The sequence below is a fragment of the Pelobates fuscus genome, chromosome 3 (assembly GCF_036172605.1).
Source record: "Pelobates fuscus isolate aPelFus1 chromosome 3, aPelFus1.pri, whole genome shotgun sequence".
Taxonomy (NCBI): domain Eukaryota; kingdom Metazoa; phylum Chordata; class Amphibia; order Anura; family Pelobatidae; genus Pelobates; species Pelobates fuscus.
Window position 1 is genome coordinate 13235281 of NC_086319.1, and position 22859 is coordinate 13258139.

The 22859-nt window shown below is 41.0% G+C and overlaps 1 protein-coding gene across 1 annotated transcript in view; it reads left to right on the top strand.

Annotated features, from left to right (window-relative positions):
* The window catches only part of PARVG (parvin gamma), a 38298-nt gene that overhangs the window by 8889 nt on the left and 6550 nt on the right, over window positions 1-22859 (top strand). The window contains exons 4-9 of the mRNA XM_063445054.1: window positions 1763-1865; window positions 8474-8614; window positions 14175-14290; window positions 19659-19714; window positions 20257-20276; window positions 22022-22083. Of these exons, the coding sequence (XP_063301124.1) occupies window positions 1763-1865; window positions 8474-8614; window positions 14175-14290; window positions 19659-19714; window positions 20257-20276; window positions 22022-22083 (498 nt within the window). The remainder of the gene's footprint in view (window positions 1-1762; window positions 1866-8473; window positions 8615-14174; window positions 14291-19658; window positions 19715-20256; window positions 20277-22021; window positions 22084-22859) is intronic.

The window sequence follows — 22859 nt, forward strand, 5'->3', positions numbered from 1 at the left end:
GAGCGTATGGTAGCCAAGGAAAGAGAATTAGCCCCATGATGGCATGGCATACCATTTGCAAAATAAGACAACCCAAGGTATTGCAAATGGGGTATATTCAGCCTTTTTTAGTAGCCACTTAGTCACAAACACCGGCCAAAGTTAGCGTTTTTTGCATTTTTAACACACAAACAAATATAAATGCTAACTTTGGCCAGTGTTTGTGACTAGGTGGCTACTAAAAAAGACTAGACATACCCCATTTTGAATACCCTGGGTTGTCTACTTTAAAAAAATATGTACATGTTAGGTGTGTTTCGGGGATTTATGACAGATAACGGTGTTACAATGTCACTATTGATACATTTAAAATATATATATATTGAAACAGCAATTTCCTACTTGTATTTATAGGCCTATAACTTGCAAAAAAAAGCAATAAAGCATGTAAACACTGGGTGTTTTTAAACTCGGGACAAAATTTTGAATCTATTTAGCAGTTTTTTTCATTAGCTTTTGTAGATAAGTAAAAGATTTTTCAAGTAAAAGTCCAAAAACATGTTTTTTTTTTTAATTTTTCACCATATTTTATTATTATTTTTTAAATAAAATATATGACATGATACAAATAATGGTATGTAAAGAAAGCCCTTCTTGTCGTGAAAAAAACAATATATAACTTGTATGGGAACCGTAAATGAGAGAGCGGAAAATTACAGCTAAACACAAACACCACAAAAGTGTGAAAACTGCTCTGGTCCTTAACGTACAAACATCGCAAAAACAGGCCGGTCCTTAAGGGGTTAAATATTTAACCAATGCATAATGTGAACAATTTATTTTGTAAGACTAAATTAAACGTACAGCGTTAAAATGATATAAATATTACTCCATTTATTTGCTGGTTTGATCCAGGCATTATAGTAATTAAAGCAAGGCAGTAAAATAAAATTGTCCTCGCAGGAAGTAAGTGATCGAAACACAAGTCATTTTTTCAAACGATTGTCTGGAATCCAAACATCTGTATTATATAAAGTTGTGTTGTAAAGATGTGTTTAAATATAAGGTAACACTCAATGCGCTCAGTAAAGCCCTTGGAATGTCCAGTTTATTGAGGTTTGACCTCCCTATAGAGCCCTGCTTTTGTTAAAGGGTTAGACATTCTATTTTGAAATAAGATCACTAAAGGGTAGATTGTTGTGATGAGAAAGAGCCAGCCATCGTTGGTGCTCAAGATAACTCTGTCACGCCATACTTATCTTCCTTAAATAGATTCCTCTGCTCTGCTCCCTCTGTGTCAGAATCTGGTCTTCTTTTTTAAATTTTCGACCCACTTCAAGTCAAATACAGAAGACAAAGTAGACAACGCTTGGTGGCAAACGCCCCACCCTTGGTCAAGATAAATATTTCCACCGCTCACCTGACCGCCGTGTCCCTTGCGGTGTTCCCGAAATGTTGTGCAATCCCAGAACAAGCTCCACTTCTTTCTTGCTGATAGACATGAATGGCCCGCTTGGGCAGAGGAGGGGAAGAACATATTTGTCACTCACAGTACCTGGTGAGGGAACTATCGAAAAAAATTGAAAACAAGGGTAAAGAATAATATTTGTAGGGACACTTTGGACTAATATCAACGACGGGGTGGGAGGGGGGGAGGAAAATAAATGGGTCCGGCTGTGAAGCTTTAAAGTTAAATCTATGGCAGGGAACCATCTTGTGTTATTGCTGCCCAGTTATGTATATTTTAAAATAAAGATGTAATTGGTTTTTTTTTGCATTTTAGTTCCTGATGGACTGGATTAACGAGGAATTAAAACATGAACATATTGTAGTGAAAAGCTTGGAAGATGATCTTTATGATGGATTAATACTTCATCACCTCCTGCGTAAGTATTCATCATATCTTCTTAACTACAAGAATATTGCTGCTAAAAAGGGGTCAGATGGTGCGGATTATCATTACAGGTTTCAAAAATACAGAATTATTACTATCCCTTCTGTCACGATCGCACCCTGCTTCAAGAGTGTGCGTGACGTAGTTGTGGTGGTAAAAGGGTGGTGACTTGGTCCCCCAGGTAAATCAATAATAAAAACCCACCAAATACAACTGAGCACAATACCTATGCAAATGTAAAACACTCACTGGTCTCTTCAGGTAACATTATTCTTTACCAGGCAAAGGCAGAACTTAATAAAGGAATATTTATTATGAGCAAAAAAATAGTCACAGTGCATACAAAAATATAGATGATAAACAAATTATTTACATCAAAAACAGATAAAAAACAAAAAGGATAAAATAACAAAAGTCCTAATCACTTACTCAGGTTTTCAAAGTCAAACTTCTGCCCAGGGGGTCTCTGGCAAGGAAGATGATGACTTACTCAAAATTAGATTTTGGCCTTAAGCAAGTCCAAATACACATCTCAGTATCATTGAATGTATGCCATTTTTCCATTCCATAGATATGTCACACTTCTTACTTGTGACCCAATATAGTGAACATCACAATCCCTTCCCCTATGGTTAAGTTACACAAATCATGTTTAGGCTTGGTTAGAAGATTGTGCTTGACCCATTCTAAAGATAATAAAAATGAGACTTAATTATTAATCTGTGGGTATTAATTCTTTTGGAACACAATGGTTCTTTTGGAACAAAATGACTTTTCTCTAAAGCTAATTACCATTCATATCAAAGGACTCCCTATCTAAGAGGGAATCTAGAAATATGGCAAATGAGAGAGTTAGTTTATATTTAAACCAGACTTTTTACACCTTACAGAGTAGCTCTGTTGGGGTCCTTGGCTTCAAAGAGGAATTTAGGTTATAAACCTTCTGACCTCCCATACAATCAAATTAACCACTTGGAAAGGTGTTCGTAAACAGCAAAGATGCACAATTTTAAATGTTTAATTTATATTTTGATCCTGTATAGATATAGAGATAGGGATGGGATACAAGCTAATTAAGGCGATTTGTAAGGAATGTAAATATAAAGTCTGTATTGGGCCGTAGTGTCCATCTACAGTAAGTATAGTTGATTGACTAAAACCAAGACTCTATAATATGTATGGCAGTACACAAGTAATGCATTGTGCCAAGGGCCTTCTTGCCACTCTCAAACTCCTCTCTCAAGGGGTTAGAGCAGCTCCATCACCTATTGGGGTCTTCACACCCCCAATTGTGACATCGCACCCTGGGTGCAGTGGCCCAGGAGTGCAGCTATGGTTTGTTGTACTTACCTGATGCTGTAACCCGCCGGTGAAAGTATCTACTTTCTTCATGCGCGAGAGTACAGCGCTGATGTCTATGGAGAATCCAGCGAGAAAATGAGAGCCTCCTAGATATGTTGCGATGAGTTAGATAATGCCTTATTCCCATAGCGGTTGCTAGCAAGTTGCAACAGCTGAGTTAGTGACAAAATCTGATGGCAGTAGCTCCACTTTTATTTTTTTGTGTATATATTTTTTTATTGGTTTGTTATATCATAAGGTCACAAGTGATTGCAAGAATTTGAGACTCTCAGATCTCAAGCAATAAGGCACCAAGATAAATGCAAAGGATTTAGACACACAGGTCTATTAACGTGGTAACAATGAAGAGACTCGCAGGTCCCAAATTGTACATTGAGCACTCATAATAACAGGGATTATCAAGCGGCCCTCGGATCTTTTTATTTCCTAAGTGAGTATATGTTTAGGAATTTGTCCTCTTCATTTTCTGTTTATGTTTTGTTTGTCTTTGTTTTGTTTTTTCTCATTCCGTTTTTTTGTCTTTCCAATAAAAAGCTAAAGTAACAATAAGATATCAGGGAGTAATCGGTCCGAGGACTCACAGGTCCTAGAGAGTGTACAAGTGGCAGTGCCTATTTGTGGGACACAGGGATCCTTTTACATGTTTCTAGGAATGTTTACCTTCCCTCCACCCCTCCTATCTTCAAGTCAGGTTCGGAAGTTCTAGTTGTTTGTGTTGCATAGGTTGAGGATGTGACATGCATATCTCCCCTACTGGTACTTGGGAAATCAGGTTTTAGGTGCAGCCCTACAACATCTCGGTGCTTATCTGCGCAGAATTATTTCCCTAACTACATTTCCGTCGACGTGGGTTAGATTTTGCGGTGGGTACTCCTCCCCCACTCCTCCTCCTGTTCCAGGTCCCCCCACGCTATCTCGTGATTGAGGTGGGAGACCGTTCAATTGCATCCTGGGTTTATCGGACAGCAGATTGACCGCCCCTCGCCTCCGTGTTGGTCAGTCTGACCCGAGCGACGGCGACAAGTGGCCCGGGGAGGGTCTCATGTTCATGCCAAGTGGGTCTCTCACTCAGTCTAGGGTCAGAGTGTGTGACTTCACTGTCAAGTCAATCCTTCAGTCCGAAAGTGTGTGACTTATCTTAGTTTTTGTTAAGGTTCCTGTGGAGTTAGGGCCCCCGCACCCTACATCTCACTGTGGTGATATGGTGGACTGCGCAGTACGTCGGGATCGGGTACCCCCTTAGTGTCTTTAGTATGTGAGAAGCTGAGGTCCAGTGTGTTCGCGAAAAGAAGTCGTTCGGGCGGTGAGAAGGTCTGGATCATTTGTCATAGTGCTGAGGGCACCCCCCATCCAGCCACTCCTCAGTCCCCACCAGATTCCACGCCTCTATTAGCAATGTATTCTATCCATGGTCTCCACAGTTCCACATGTTTGTCGCTTCATCCTATTACCGATGCCCTAATGGCCTCAGGTGAGTAAATCTCTTCTATTCATTCGTACCATTGTTCAAGTGTCGGAGTCTGAGGTTGTTTCCAGAGAGCAGGCACTAGCACCTTTGCTGCATCAATCATGTGTCTCAGGATTAATTTTTTGTTAGGGATGTGCATGGGAAAAAAATCCGGTTCGGTGTCGGACATTCGGAAATTCGGGACTTCGGTAATTCGGCTATTCGGGACTTCGGTTCGGCACTCCTAAAATTCGGGAATTCGGTACTTCGGCAGTTCCCTAACCCTACCCCTAACCTCACCCGTAACCCTAACACCACCCCTAACCTTATCCTAACCTTACCCCTACCCTTAACCCTACTCCTAACCCTACCCCTAACCCTTACCTCACCCGTAACCCTAAATGCACCCCTAACCCTACCCCTAACCCAACCCTAATCCCATAGCCCTAATCCCCTAACCCAACCCTACCCCTAACCCTACCCTAACCTAGCCCAACCCTATCCCTACCCCTAACCCCATCCCTAACTACATAACCCTACCCCTAACCCAACCCTGCCCTAACACCATAACCCTACCCCTAACCTTACTCCTACCCAATCCCCAACCTACCCCTATCCATATTCCTAACCCAACCCTACCCTAACCCCATAAACCTAACCCTACCCCAACCCTAGCCCTATCCCTAACCCTAACAATGTAACTGGTATTATATTTTCACTGCTAACAAGGAACGTTTTCCTGAATAAGGGGAACTCACCGCTGCATTTCTATATTTTCTACCAGTTACATGTAGGACCATACAGGGCAGTTTGTAGAATAATATACGTAATATTTTGACTTTGACTGGATCCTTTTTTGTGTTCTCAGTCGGCGACCCTTTTGGTTCTAAAAGAGTTGCATGTGACAGATGTCTTATTGGCCGCTATATTGCTGGTTGGGATAATATACAGGATATAGGGGTATATCCCATAGGATTAAAGAAAGTTCTGTGACAAAGTCCCAGTGGTGAGCTAGGGGTGGATGCTCTGATATCAAATTATATAGGTGTCTGCTGGTTTCGGCATCTGAACTTTATAAATGTACTAAAGTAAGAACCTGCTTGTATGTAAGGATATTGGTAAACTGCCCTTTATCAGTGGGAATCATGAACCTGATATAGTGCCCCTCATCGGTGCGAATCATGAACCTGGTATAGTGCCCCTCATCAGTGCGAATCATGAACCTGGTATGTGCCCCTCATCAGCGCGAATCATGAACCCTGTATAGTGCCCCTCATCAGTGCGAATCATGAACCTGGTATAGTGCCCCTCATCAGCGCGAATCATGAACCCTGTATAGTGCCCCTCATCAGTGCGAATCATGAACCTGGTATAGTGCCCCTCAATGGTGCAAATCATGAACCTGGTATAGTGCCCCTCATCGGTGCGAATCATGAACCTGGTATAGTGCCCCTCATCGGTGCAAATCATGAACCTGATATAGTGCCTCTCATTGGTGTGAATCATGAACCTGGTATAGTGCCCCTCATCGGTGTGAATCATGAACCTGGTATAGTGCCCCTCATCGGTTCTAATCATGAACCTGGTATAGTGCCCCTCATCGGTGCGAATCATGAACCTGGTATAGTGCCCCTTATTGGTGTGAATCATGAACCTGGTATAGTGCCCCTCATCGGTGCGAATCATGAACCTGGTATAGTGCCCCTCATCGGTGCGAATCATGAACATAGTATAGTGCCCCTCATCGGTGCGAATCATGAACCTGGTATAGTGCTCCTCATCGGTGCAGATCATGAACCTGGTATAGTGCCCCTCATCGGTGCAGATCATGAACCTGGTATAGTGCCCCTCATCGGTGCAGATCATGAACCTGGTATAGTGCCCCTCATCGGTGCGAATCATGAACCTGGTATAGTGCCCCTCATCGGTGCAGATCATGAATCTGGTATAGTGCCCCTCATCTGTGCGAATCATGAACCTGGTATAGTGCCCCTCATCAGTGCGAATAATGAACCTGATATAGTGCCCCTCATCGGTTCTAATCATGAACCTGGTATAGTGCCCCTCATCGGTTCTAATCATGAACCTGGTATAGTGCCCCTCATCGGTGCGAATCATGAACCTGGTATAGTGCCCCTCATCAGTGCGAATCATGAACCTGGTATAGTGCCCCTCATCAGTGCGAATCATGAACCTGGTATAGTGCCCCTCATCGGTGCGAATCATGAACCTCGTATAGTGCCCCTCATCGGTGCAGATCATGAACCTGGTATAGTGCCCCTCATCAGTGCGAATCATGAACCTGGTATAGTGCCCCTCATCGCTGCAAATCATGAACCTGGTATAGTGCCCCTCATCGGTTCTAATCATGAACCTGGTATAGTGCCCCTCATCTGTGCGAATCATGAACCTGGTATAGTGCCCCTCATCGGTGCGAATCATGAACCTGGTATAGTGCCCCTCATCGGTGCAGATCATGAACCTGGTATAGTGCCCCTCATCGGTGCGAATCATGAACCTGGTATAGTGCCCCTCATCGGTGCGAATCATGAACCTGGTATAGTGCCCCTCATCTGTGCGAATCATGAACCTGGTATAGTGCCCCTCATCAGTGCGAATCATGAACCTGGTATAGTGCCCCTCATCGGTGCGAATCATGAACCTGGTATAGTGCCCCTCATCGGTGCAGATCATGAACCTGGTATAGTGCCCCTCATCGGTGTGAATCATGAACCTGGTATAGTGCCCCTCATCGGTGTGAATCATGAACCTGGTATAGTGCCCCTCATCGGTGCGAATCATGAACCTGGTATAGTGCCCCTCATCGGTGCGAATCATGAACCTGGTATAGTGCCCCTCATCGGTGCGAATCATGAACCTGGTATAGTGCCCCTCATTGGTGCGAATAATGAACCTGGTATAGTGCCCCTCATCGGTGCAGATCATGAATCTGGTATAGTGCCCCTCATTGGTGCGAATAATGAACCTGGTATAGTGCCCCTCATCGGTGCAGATCATGAACCTAGTATAGTGCCCCTCATCGGTGCAGATCATGAACCTGGTATAGTGCCCCTCATCAGTGCGAATCATGAACCTGGTATAGTGCCCCTCATTGGTGTGAATCATGAACCTGGTATAGTGCCCCTCATCAGTGTGAATAATGAACCTGGTATAGTGCCCCTAATCGGTGCAGATCATGAACCTGGTATAGTGCCCCTCATCAGTGCGAATCATGAACCTGGTATAGTGCCCCTCATCTGTGCAGATCATGAACCTGGTATAGTGCCCCTCATCGGTGCAGATCATGAACCTGGTATAGTGCCCCTCATCGGTGTGAATCATGAACCTAGTATAGTGCCCCTTATCTGTGCGAATCATGAACCTGGTATAGTGCCCCTTATCGGTGTGAATCATTAACCTGGTATAGTGCCCCTCGGCTCTGCCCATTTCACACGGTGATCTATCAAGGCTTCTTTAGGTTTATAAATGTAACATTCTATTGGTTTCCGTGGTGACTGCTATACTGTTTGCCCCAGTGTTTATATTTGCCGTAGTAAGTCGCCCTCCTCTTAATGTTTCATTCACAGGGTTAATCACTAAAGTGAGAATTTAAAGTGAATTTCATATTTAAGGTCAGAAAATGTGAGCTGGAAAAATTCTAGTCATCTATGTTTCCAGTTCGGTTGCTTTATTCACTTTGAATTCTCATTTTATTGAAGAACCCTGTGTGGGGGTAGCGGTGAATGAACTGCATTTGATGCCAATTTTAAAAGGATTTTTTTCATCTGCAGAAAAAATCGGAGGAATTAAGTTGGATGTGGAAGAAATCACACTTTCTACCGTTAATCAGAAGCGCAAGCTGACCGTCATACTGGACGCCATATCGCAACACCTGGAGCTGGAGCCGAGCCAGACAAAATGGGACATCAACCGTGGGTATCTCAATCCGACATTTATAGGGCAGAATATTGTAAAATTACATCTTTCATATGTTTGGGGGAAAAAGGCATAAAAACATCTCTTTACTAAGACTTGTTTTTTAAAAACTTGAATTTCTAACAAGGGTTCTACTGCTTTACCACATTTTTTTTGCTGAATTTTCCAGTTTGATAAAAAAAAAAAGTATATATTTATGTACTTACCTTAATTTCTTTGTTCAGCATTTGCTGAATATTGAAGGAATGATAAGTGCCTGGATTTAATATCCATAAATCGATATCTTTATGAGGAGAAATATTACTATTTGTTTCATAGTGTCAGTGTGACGTTGTAAGATACATAAAAATGTTCAAATATAAAATTTGTGGCGTTTTGTAAGGAATCTACATGTGTTTTGAGAATGCAGGTAAGTCATGGAGGTAAGATAGGTCAGATGAAGGTCATGTAGTTGGTCGAGGTCTCGATATGTCTCCTAAAGCATATTAGATTTGTTTTGTTAGATCACGTGCAACCGGTGTCATTGCAAGAGTTACAGAGGTAACCGGTTTGGTGTTTTGTATTTTTTTAAAGACATACAAATGTTTTATTTAACCCCTTCATGATTGACAATGCACAAACACTGGGACGACACCACACTGAAATCCACCAACTCGGGGTCTCCAAGCCCCAATCTGCCCAGTTTCCTGACGCTTTCTTCCTCTTCATCATATGCCTTGCTGACTTGCGGTGCGTTTGCGAGATAGCAAAGAGATAAATATCACCATTTCTAATCTACACATCGCAGCCTGAGGAAGGAGAGTCATTCGGGCTCAAACCATGATTTGCAACTGTCTCCATTATCTTTACAAACTAGTGAGCAGGATATTATTAACCCATTTTATGACAGAGGGTTTTATAAAACCTACTCAATAAAGTAAACCCATTAAATATTTTAATAATATGGTTAAGCAGGTTTGGATATGTAGACACACCATAAAACATTACCTGCAGAAGGCTTCCTTGATTGCCGAGCTCAGCCAGGTGAAACAGATCTAGAGATTCTTAATTACTTTTTTTAAGTATTGGAACAAGAAGTACATTAGCTTTACACTTTTTGCTGCAAAAATAATTTCCAAGATCTTCATCCAGGACGCGGTCAGCCAAAGGCTACCGGAGAATCCCGGTCATTCTAGTTAAAAAACTAGAGATGGACTTTGGATAAGCTTGACCTAACCAAAGCTTAATTACAAGATGCGCATCTAGACCGAGCATGAACTACATCTAGAACTGGCATAACTTATATCGTTATATTGGCTGAAAAAAGGCTTGCACCCACCAAGTTCAGTCTCTCGGAAATCTGGTTCTGCAGTTCTTTAAAAAATAGGCAAAAAATAGAAAAACCCCAAAACAAACTATTTGAAGAACTCTCCAATTCTACAATAAACCAGGAAAAATTCCTTCTCGACCACAGAATCACAGTCAAAACTCTCCTTGGATCACAGAGCTGTTACCCCAAATATAAAAAATTATATATCACACAAATCTGCACTTTTTGTAAAAATAAAAAAACATAAGACACACTCTTCACAGAGTCTAAACTGCTTGAACAATCTGAACAAACATCATGTGAAAGTGATCTGCTCAGTTAAACAAACTAAAGAGAGACTGATTGGAGTAGTACGCAGATAGACTATATTATAACACAGTGCTTGTTACATACTGAGGATCGGCATTACAGATTATGGAAATATATCTGGAAACGACTAATAAATCATTGAGAACAAAAGCCTAAATAATAACGGGTGAAGCTGATGTAAAATTTCGACCCACAGATGGCTCACTTCTCCCAGCAATCGTAACGTTCTGAGCCAAACATCTCAGAGTATAAAGAGAGCACACCAGCTATTATAAAACCCAATAAGAGGTCATTACAGTTTCCCTGACAACTGTTCTGTCTGTACGTCAGCCCAAAGCAAGTTTAAACTCCGAAATATTGTGAAAGAAAAGCAAAAATAAATAAATATCAGTGTGCGCACTAAACACATGCTGATCTGTAGGACACACGGCGGTCTCCAAACTGTCTCCTATCTCACTCTGGCTTACAGTGTGCTTTGCTTTCCTATGAGTTTAAAGCTCTAAGCAAGATTTTCATTATTTTTATTTTATGAGTTATTTATATTAAAACCAAATTGTGGTGAGTTGACAATTGATTTGGTCATTTTATCCCAAATTATCCAGGTTTAGTTATTTTTACAGCCTCGCTATTTTGGTCTGTTTTTGTTTTTTGCCATTCCTCTGTCATTGTGCCCCCTTTCACCCTAGAGAATATATGAACTAGTCTGTAGCTCAGCACCAAATGTGGGAGAGATGAATTAATAACAGATTGCTATGCTGGGAAACAGGTGGTTTGGGAGGGGAATCCTGCAATACGGCCTGTGATTAGGAAATGGCCCGCAGGTATCAGACCAACATTAATTCAGAAAATGTCTCTATAATTTGCCCATTCATGCCAAATAAAGGAACATGACTGTGCCCTTCAATCACTACTACCAACATTAGACAGAATAATTAACGACGATGATTTAAATTATAAATGTTTTTAATTGGGGTGTTTACCTATAAAATTCTGGGTGTTTCAGTTTACTAATCAGTTGGGGGGGGGGGGGCTGTAGTTCCAACCCCCCCACCCTCACCCTGTTTAAAGCCTTTAAAAAATCCACACCAACTGCAGCAGTGAGAGGGTAACAGGCTGATCTTTTCATACATTACACAGCATTTAGATTTTACATGCACCCCTATTTGTTTCTAATAAACAGTGCAGGAAAATAGATATTGGGGTTCGGTTAACGCCCCTTCCCCCTTTACGTTCCCTCGGTAATGATTCCCCTCTCGCTGTGTGATCTGTCTGTTTCTTTCCGTATATACACAGTAATGGAACATTTCGGCTGCAGTAGCTGTACGATTCCACTTTAAAACAAAGATTGTAAATTATGAAAGTGGTAAAAGCTGGCCGTAGACTGGTGTTCAGGTCAGGGAGCTCTGACCCTTATTACCTGCTACACATTGTGCTTCCTTTCCAAGCTGGTCTCAAACTGGTCTCTGCCCACTTTTTATTTTGTGCTTCTTCTTTTTTTTTTTTTAAAGACTGGTTCTTGGGCAATGTTCTAAAAGTGGAGCAGTTACCACGGAAACAAGTGAAACATTTCTGCTAATAGCTGCACTGTTAAGCGTTAAGGTTAGCGGGGTATAAACTGTAGCTATAAAGAGCTGCCTGATTACGTATTTATATTCCGTGTAACAGCGCCCCCCGTGGTGATCCTGGGTGCCCCCCTGCCTCCAGGTTTGGTAAGGTTGATCTTTGTGTGGTGGCATGGCACAGGGTCCCATCATTGCTGCGTGTGAGATCAGTGTGCATTTTGAGTTGAAGTACGTGTTTGGGTACATACTTAAGGACATCCTATGGATCATTGTATCACGCATATTTTCATGCGTGCATTCCTTGATGCAGGTCTAACATCCTGATCACGTGTTCTATCTTAGCTTTTGGACCATAACTTGGTAGTATTGCACGAGGGCTGACTGCCCATCACTCAGGGAGTGCTAGCACCATCCTGTCCTCTCCTATGTTTGCGCAGTTTGTGCAAAACGTTATAAGACAAACAACAAAATGAACAGAAAACAAGAGGTTAACAAAGGCTAATATCACAACATGTAACAACATATATACCAACAAACACAATAAAAATGCATTTAATTTTAAAACCTCTAACATGACATGTGCACTAAAAACACTATAACATGATATATAACACACTAATAAAACATGTAACAAGGTATATAAACACACTAATAAAACATGTAACAAGGTATATAAACACACTAATAAAACATGTAACAAGGTATATAAACACACTAATAATACATGTAATAAATCGACTAATAATATGTGTAACAAGGTATATAAACACACTAATAAAACATGTAACAAGGTATATAAACACACTAATAATACATGTAATAAATCGACTAATAATACGCGTAACAAGGTATATAAACACACTAATAAAACATGTAACAAGGTATATAAACACACTAATAAAAGATGTAACAAGGTATATAAACACACTAATAAAACATGTAACAAGGTATATAAACACACTAATAAAAGATGTAACAAGGTATATAAACACACTAATAAAAGATGTAACAAGGTATATAAACACACTAATAAAAGATGTAACAAGGTATATAAACACACTAATAAAAGATGTAACAAGGTATATAAACACACTAATAAAAGATGTAACAAGGTATATAAACACACTAATAAAACATGTAACAAGGTATATAAACACACTAATAATACATGTAATAAATCGACTAATAATACGTGTAACAAGGTATATAAACACACTGATAACACGTGTAATAAACACTAATAAACACCCTAATAAACAGTGTACAGGTATTCATTAGCAGGTGATAATATTTTATTTTTAACAGGCAGAGCAGGCGCCCCCTACAGGACAGGTGGCTACTCTGCCTAGTGGGATATCTGGCTCTGTATTACACCTGCCAGGGACCTCACTGATCTCCCTTCACTGACTATGGCAGTGCAATTGCAGCTGCAGCACCTCCAGTAGTTCCACCCTGGAATAAGCCACAAAGGGACATCAGCCTCACCATGGAGGTTCCTTCTGACCTCCTCAGTCCATAGATTCACAGAAATCCCATGCCATTAGTAAAGCGATTAAACTGAACCTGAGCTACTGCAACCAACCAAAAAAATCATGTTCAAATAACACTTCACAAAATAAATTCACAAGAATCTGGCAGCGACCGTATCTGCTGGGCACCAGTATTGTGTGGACGTCATACACGCGTTCAGTGTCTTCTCTGATGTTAGTAGTTTCCCTTGATCCATGTAGTGCTTTCCCAGAATCTTTCCCTTATACGTATTCATGGAAATTCTAGTGTAAAGTTCAGAACCTGGAGAGATCCTCTGAAACATGCCAGTGTTTGTATCCATAAACCTGAACCCCATGTCATATCGGTGGGCCCCCTCGATCAGCCATCTATTTATCATCCACTTTGTAAATCACCACAACAGGTTAAATATAAACCAAGACATGGACTATAAAATAAACAATTCTAATGATAAATGACAATCGTCCTCTTCAACCAGGTAACAATTATTTTTTCAAACTGGCCCATGAGCTGTGGACAGGGACAGACATTGAGGACGATATGGACAGTTAGGCATCGGGCTGCGACGAGGCATGAAATGTAACCGCATGGGAGGGGGTTAATGAAATACTTTGAAAATTGTATTTTAATGTTGATGATATTACACTTTCTGAATAGGTCACTGAGTTAATATTTCAGTTATAGAATGAGTTGGTAAGGTGATACCATGAACACATTTGGGTTCTGGTTTTGCTAGCCAATGCCATTGATTTGTTCCACTCGATGGCCCCTCTGCATTCTGTGTAATGAATGTCCAACCTATTGGGCGACCACTGATTGCTGTGAAAACCCTTCTTTATGTAAATGTGTCTTTTCTCTTCTAAACAGTGATATACAACAAGGATTTACTAGCCACTTTGCACCTTCTAGTAGCCCTCGCCCGACACTTCAAGCCTGATTTGCAGCTCCCTCCCAACGTGTGCGTAGAAGTGATTTTTGTTGAGGTAACTATAATGTTCACATTTTGTTATGTGTTATATATATTTTATTATGATATTTGCTATATATGACCGAAGGGTTTTCTGAAGTCTGGTAATAGAGGGCATCACTGCAACATGGTCACCATTTAATTTCAGGGGAACCAGGTTATCCTCAAAGCTGTGAGTTACAGGGAATTCAAAGTGAATTTCTAATTTTAAAGGACCACTCTAGTGCCAGGAAAACATACTCGTTTTCCTGGCACTAGAGTGCCCTGAGGGTGCCCCCACCCTCAGGGACCCACTCCCGCCGGGCTCTGGGGGGAGGAAGGGGTTAAACTTACCTCTTTCTCCAGCGCCGGGCGGGGAGCTCTACTCCTCCTCCTCTTCTTCCTCGCGACGTCATCGGCTGAATGCGCATGCACGGCAGGAGCCGCGCTCGCATTCAGCCGGTCGCATAGGAAAGCATTCATAATGCTTTCCTATGGACGCTTGCGTGCTCTCACTGTGATTTTCACAGTGAGAATCACGCAAGCGCCTCTAGCGGCTGTCAGTGAGACAGCCACTAGAGGCTCTGGAGGCTGGCTTAACCCTCAGAATAAACATAGCAGTTTCTCTGAAACTGCTATGTTTATAAAAAAAAGGGTAAAAGCTAGCTGGACCTGGCACCCAGACCACTTCATTAAGCTGAAGTGGTCTGGGTGCCTAGAGTGGTCCTTTAAGCAACAACAGCAAAATGTGTGAAATGAGTCGGTATATTTTCAGTGTGTCATATTAAGTTTAAATTCACATTGGATTATTCTCAAAGCTGGAAACTTTTACAAATTTCTATTCAGTCATTTTTTTTTATATAGAATTGTTTTTTGTGATTTGCGTCAGGTGAACACTCAAGGCCTTTTCCACTCTGGAACAGGGGATGCTGTGTTTAAAGCTTGTGTGGCTCTTCTCGAAAAGTGCTATGATCCCAGCCCTTTTCCCAAACACCAGATGACACTTGGTGAGAGTTAAAATAGCAACAATTTTTATTGAGCACTACAAAGGTATTTATAGGCACATTCCCCACAGGAGGTCATCAGTTAGAACAATGCAAGTTCCTCCCCCGAGTCTTGGAGTCCAGGACATACAGTGAGGGAAAAAAGTATTTGATCCCCTGCTGATTTTGAACGTTTACCCACTGACAAAGAAATTATCAGTCTATAATTTTAAAGGTAGGTGTATTTTAACAGTGAGAGACAGAATAACAAAAAAAGTCCAGAAAAACGCATGTCAAAAAAGTTATAAATTGATTTGCATGTCAATGAGTGAAATAAGTATTTGACCCCTTCGAATTAGTACTTGGTGGCAAAACCCTTGTTGGCAATCACAGAGGTCAGATGTTTTTTGTAGTTACCCACCAGGTTTGCACACATCTCAGTAGGGATTTTGTCCCAATCCTCTTTGCAGATCCTCTCCAAGTCATTAAAGTTTTGAGGCTGACGTTTGGCAACTCGAACCTTCAGCTCCCTCCACAAATTTTCTATGGGATTAAGGTTTGGAGACTGACTAGGCCACTCCAGGACCTTAATGTGCTTCTTCTTCAGCCACTCCTTTGTTGCCTTGGCTGTGTGTTTTGGGTCATTGTCATGCACCCATCCACGACCCATTTTCAATGCCCTGGCTGAGGGAAGGAGGTTCTCACCCAAGATTTGATGGTATACGGCATCATCTCTTTGATGCGGTGCAGTTGTCCTCTCCCCTTAGCAGAAAAACACACCCAAAGCATAATGTTTCCACCTCCATGTTTGACGGTGGGGATAGTGTCCTTGGGGTCATAGGCAGCATTCCTCCTCCTTCAAACACGGCGAGTTAAGTTGATGCCAAAGAGCTTGATTTTGGTCTTATCTGACCACAACACTTGCACCCAATTCTCCTCCGAATCATTCAGATGTTCATTGGCAAACTGGCCAGACGGGCCAGTACATGTGTTGTCTTGAGAATGGGGATTTCAGTCCTTCACAGCGTAGTGTTACCAATTGTTTTCTTGTTGACTATAGTTCCATCTTCCTTGAGATCAATAACAAGATCCTCCCGTGTAGTTCTGGGCTGATTCCCCACCGTTCTCATGATCATTGAAACTCCACAAGATGAGATCTTGCATGGAGCCTGACAGTTATTTTGTGTTTCTTCCATTTGCGAATAATCGCACCAACTGAATCACCTTCACACCCAGCTGCTTGGCGATGGTCTTGTAGCCCATTCCAGCCTGGTGTAGGTCTACAATCTTGTCCCTGACATCATTGGACAGCTCTTTGGTCTTGGCCATGGTGGAGAGTTTGAAATTTGATTAATTGATTCTGTGGACAGGTGTCTTTTATACAGGTAATGAGCTGAGATTAGGGGCATTCCCTTTAAGAGAGTGCTCCTAATCTCAGCTTGTTACCTGTACAAAAGACATCTTCTGGAGCCAGAAATCTTGCTGATTGATAGGGGATTAAATGCTTATTTCACTCATTGACATGCAAATCAATTTATACGTTTTATGACATGCGTTTTTCTGTTTCTTGTTTTTTTTGTTATTCTGTCTCTCACTGTTAAAATACACCTAACATTAAAATTATAGACTGATAATTTCTTTGTCAGTGGACAAATGTTACAAAAAAGCAGGGGATCAAATACTTTTTTTCCTCACTGTAATTAGTTTGTCGCCATAACTGAATAACCTCCCTGACACCAAGACTATAGCTGTTTCACAACCATACAATAACTTCTATTCTGTTTACAGTTTATAGTATATAAACTTTATACAATAACTCAACAATAACATATCCTCACATGCTATACCTCATTCGAAAGCTCATGACTGAGCGCCCATATTGTCCAAAAAGCGTTCTGATCCGAGAATCCGTGCCCAAGTTATGAGCTGGTAAAATTTTACCAGGTCGCAGCTATTCTCCGATCCCCTTTAGAGTTCCAGGGATTTGGCTGCTTTTCCAGGTCTTACACAATGGGATTCCTGGGACTCCAGGGAGGCCCAATCCCTAATATGTTAGGTGTCTTTTGTCACGGCTATTCTCTGATCCAACCAAGGTTTCCATAGAGTTTGTAGGTTACTCCCAGCCAGGCGCTCTGCCTCTGTATTCTCCCGGGCCAGCTTGGGGTGAGTCTTGGGCCCCGGGAAAGGGGCAATGAGCTGCAAGGCATGGACTGGAGGGGTAACTGGAGGTGATTATAATCCTTTCAGGAAGCAGATGGCCGAGAGTCCTGCATCAGTTGTTCTAATAGCGATGTGACTGAAAATAACTATTCAACAAGAAAGGGGATCTCTGGGACCAGGTCCATAGTCTTTGGGCAGGAGGCTAGCTTACACGCCTCTCCAGGAATCTGTAGCACGGGAGCCTCCGTCACGTGCACTAATCAGTAATTTTCCACTGTTTTCAGTGTTGACTGCTCCAAGTTTAGAACTTAGCCCCAGAATTACTCATTTTTTTCATAACCCTCATATTCTCGGGATATTGTCTCAGATTAGGCATAAAATAAATGCACAATTTTTTTGTGGAATTTTGAATATAATCATTTTGCGAAAGGTGAGGAGTGATGCATTTCTAAACCCTTCGATCATTTCATCTACAGATATTTGTTTGCTCTCCACAAACATGCGCAAGTTTATTCATTAAAGTGTGATTTCTCAGGAACTGACCCGTGAGTTTAAAATTAGAATAAATTCTCCGACTTGGCTTCTTTTCCAGCGTGGTATTTTCAAAAATCCATCGGTCAGTTTCCTGCATCTCATGATTTACGTAGAGTAAAACCGAGAATGTTTGACGCAATAGGTTCTTATTTATTAAGCAAAGTGATAAATGTGACGGAATGAGGAGCAGAACTTTGGTTTCCAAGGTGACTGCTCCATGTTTAGAACGATGCTTTAAAAGCTCCCTCCGTAAACAGTAAGTCATGATTAATAAACCATTGTACAGCACCGCAGGACTTGTTGGTGCTATATAAATAATAATAATAAAACCAGTGCCCTCATTAATCCTCTCAATGCCAAAGGGAAGAATATGTCCCGTATCAGCCATTTTAAAAGACAAGGGTTAAATAAAACATTATGCAACAAGGGATCTAAGGACAGGAAAATTAGACTTTCTAAGGATAACAGTCCAAAAAAATTAAAATCCTTTAGCAAAAAAACTCTACCATGTCCTCTTTAATTTGCTGCGATGCAGGAAACGGGTTCACGACGGGGAGACAAACTTGGTTTCATTTCAGCACAGAGTAGAGGGCAGAACAGGTCAGAAGTCAGTGCGGTAGCAACATTCACGGGTGGGAAAAAGAGAAACATAAGTTAATATAAATGAAAATTAAATAAATGTAAGGACGAGAAATGTTTTTAGATTTTGATTCAAATCTAGTTGCTTTGCATGATGCACAAAATATTTCTATAATACTCTGTTAACTTTTGTAAATGGGGTCAATTCACTAAAACCAATAATAAGTGTAAGTTGACAAGTTATATTCTGGTGCCCACAAGCTGGTCTGGATTTTGCACTTTGCTGAAAGATTCTGATGCGTTTCACAGAGTTAAGAGATAGGTGTTAAATCACATTGTTTTATGCATTCCTAGCCACACCTCCCATTTTCCTACATAGTTCCTGAAAAAGTCCAAATTGTTTAGCTTACCTTGTTGCATGGTCTGTTTAATTTATTTCCTGTTCTGGTACTTGCTCCCAGCAGCTTCCTGTGTGTAATTAAAGTTCGAATAACAGAGCAGAAGATGCAAACTTCTAAAGTAAACACAGTGTGTTATCAGATCTGATTAAACAATGAAAACCATAGTTTAATGTTGGCTGTGTTTGAGTCACAATCAGGGGAGGGGTGACTAGAGCTGCTTAAATGGAAACAAAAGTGATTTAACTCCTAAATGGCAGAGAATTGAGACTGCAGGGGGCATGTTCTTTACATCCACAACCACTTCATTAAACTAAAGTTGTTCTGGTGCTTAGAATAGCACGTTAAGTGGGTAGAAAACAGCCCTTATAAAAAAATGTAAGTATTTTTAAAACTTCCCACACAATAGATACATAGAGAGAAATATATAGACGGTTCTTTGTGCTCTGTTGATTTGATGTAGAATATTTTCTGCCCGGTAACAGGACTGATCGTTTGTTCCCATAGCTGAAAATCTCCTAAGCTCCAGCACAATACCTTTCCTGTCGGGAGACGTATTGTTATTTTACATCTAATATTGTGAAGCTTTTCAAAACCTCTGCTGGGTCCCGCTGTAGTTAATACTGTTTCAGAAGTGAGCATTTTATAGGCCAAGTATTAAAGGTATTAAACCGGTGAGTCTCATTTCCTGTGCGGATAAATGGTGACATTTATCATAATTCATATATTTTTGGGTGTTTTTATGTACCAGCCAACCAAAATTGGAATGAAGACCGAAAAGGCCGTGGAGATTCTCACCCTCAGCAGGTAACCGCCTGACCCCATATCTCCTTCAATGTCTCCAAAATGCTTAAAATATGCAGATCACAAAGTTAGAGTTTGCTCCGTCTTGTTTTTAACATGAGAGGACCAGACGGCAGAATTAAGCTTAGTTTAAATGTAATTTGGCGCATGTGTCCTCAATCTATGAAAGTCAGGGTACGCACACTGCCTGGGCTGTTTGATGAGTTATTGCAGTACCACTTCTGACCACCAGGTGACCCTATAGCATCTGTGGATCAAAACTTACAATTTACTTGTTGAGTTGCCATTAATTCCCAGATTAATGAATAATTATACTATTTATAATCTGTGAACAGCGAGTATAGTACAGGGCATGCTTGTCTTCTTTATTCTATTATAAAATGTTAAGAAATCCCCCTTTTTTTTATTAACACTAATAATTGCTTCCATGAGTGTGTGTGTTTACAACGTGCTTCTGTTTTTTATTTTGTTCTTTCTCCCCGTTTCTCTCTCGTTCATTAAAACACGTTTTTTGCTTTTAATTTCCTGCCCGTGGATGCGTTCAGTGACGGGGATTCGTCTCTCAGTAAGTGCCTTAATGTTTTATTCACGGCTGTGGAACAGATTCTGTTACAGACTTTTCAGAGCTAAACGCAATGACCCTTACAGAGAAACCAGGTAGAGCTTTGAGATGCCGAGTTCTGGCGCGGTTTCCCTGGCAACTCTAAAATATTGAAAAGCGAGGATGTCGAGCCGGGAGTTTGAGAAGCTCCACATTTTGTGACAGGGATGCGAACTGGCGTGTGTGTGACACATTGTGTCAAATCTCTTCTACCCCCTCCCCACACACATCCCTCCTCGTGAGAAATATTTCACCGAGTCTCAAACTTGTCACCTGGTAAACGTGACAGATTCTGCTGTTACCAGTATGACAAGGTACAAAATATTGTACTTACCGAGGAGAAACTCCCTGTAGTCATTAATAAAAGAGAAGAATAGAAATGTAAATTGAATCCTTTTAAAGGAGAAACATTGTTAGGAATCTGGCGGTTTCACAAATAGTTTTTGGAATATCTCATTAAACCTGCTTAGATACAATGCGAGTGACTTCTTACCGAGGTATAGCTTCCCAATTCACGGTAATATGTTTTTCTGTCATTTTATTCTCTTCCAAACACCTCTTTTTGCAAAGTAGCTCATTACAGACAGGGTTACATTCTATCCAGACACACATTGCTTTAGCCCTTATACTGGATATAGCATGTTATGTGCTTGTTTAACTCCTTCCATACCAGAATGGTCTCTAAAGGGTGTTAGAAATATGTAATTGACCCCCAAGCCCTCGTTTATACGGGGTTTACTTTATTTTAAATTACAAAGTCCCAGTTATGAAAGATCACACATGTACCATCTCCTATGAAATAAATCTCTCTGATGGAGTCAGTAAGGGTTACTGTCCATGTTTGGCCCTAAGTGTTCACATGACCCAAGCAAACACAGCTTCAGCTGAGCTCTTTGACCAGCACAGCTAGAGGGTGGAAGCACAGGCTGCGCATGTACAATGCTCAGTCCTGCTGATTGTTTCGTAGGGCCCCGTTTACTAAACAGTGAGCTAGACTGTGTATAAACCCATAGGTAGCACGTTAGAGAGCTGGTCAAGTCATCCTGCGTGGCGAGTGGAGAATAAACAACTTTTCCATAAATCTGTACTCTAGGTGAACCCACAAAACATTGCATGTACAGGGGACTATAGGCACACTTTTATAAATTAACCTTGATACACCCCCCCTGGCTGTCAGTCAGACAACTGGTACTGTTACTTCCTGTTTTGTTAACACAGTGGAGCCAAACTCAAGAGTAATCAATGGCCCAGAGCACCTGCCTTGCAAAGACTTCTCATTGAGCTGCATTGGGAAGTCTGTGATTGGACAGCCACAGAAAGTCTGGGCGGGGTTAGAAGGGGAGGTTTTGGGATTTAAAAAATGCATAATTAAATGACTGCATGTTTTCCTATGGGGGGGGGGGGGGGGGGGCAGTGGAGTGTTCCTTTAATAAATAAAATAAAAAAATCCAACCGATTTAGGTCATTTTTCCTGTAGCGTTACCCTTTAAGATATTGATTTTCGCTGTGACATAGGCTGTACATGCTGCAGGTCCTCACCTTTCATTAACATATAGAAATAATGGTCTGTGCACAATATCCCACGTCCTGTGTACCACTAGGAGAAGGAGGCACGGTTTACAGTTTATCTCCGGCTGTACACTACTTGTGAGTTGATTTCCCCTCGCAGAGAGTTCACAGATTTTGTTCTCTTTTAATGTTGGTTCCAGAGTCTGACGCATTTGATATCCTTTTTGAAAAGACTCCAGATAAAGTTCAAGATGTAAAGCAGGTGAGTTAACGAGCAGCCATCTTTGAAGTATCACATTTTTTTTTATATTTTATAATTTTATCCCCAAAATAAATAACATTTAAAAAAATGTCACCAATGCCTGGAGATCAATTAATTTCTGGAAATAAAGATTGTGAATTAATGTTTCTTACGGAGACTTTGTTAAATAGCGGAGAGTGATGGACAGAATTCATTTTATAATTAGCAATGTAAATGAATGCTTTTATTATATATTTAATATATAGAAGGCAGTGATTTATTAGGATTTATATGTTTTATATTATTAAGTATCTACAGTGCCTTGCAAAAGTATTCACCCCCTTGGCATTTTTCGTGTTTTGTTGCCTCACAACCTGGAATTAACATGGATTGTTTGAGGATTTGCATCATTTAATTTACAGAACATGTCCACAACTTTGAAGAAGTTGTGAAGCAAACAACAAATAGGACAAAATAACAGAAAAAGTCAATGTGCATAACTATTCACCCCCCATCTAAAGTCAATACTTTGTAAAGCCACCTTTTGCAGCAATCACAGCTCCAAGTCGCTTTGGATAAGTCTCTATGTGCTTGCCACCTCTTACCACTGGGATTTTTGCCCATTGCTCCTTGCAAAACTGCTCCAGCTCCTTCAAGTTGGATGGTTTGCACTTTTCTATTGGATTGAGGTCTAGGCTTTGACTAGGCCATTCCAACACATTTACATGTTTCCCCTTAAACCACTCAAGTGTTGCTTTAGCAGTGTGTTTGGGTTCATTGTCCTGCTGGAAGGTGAA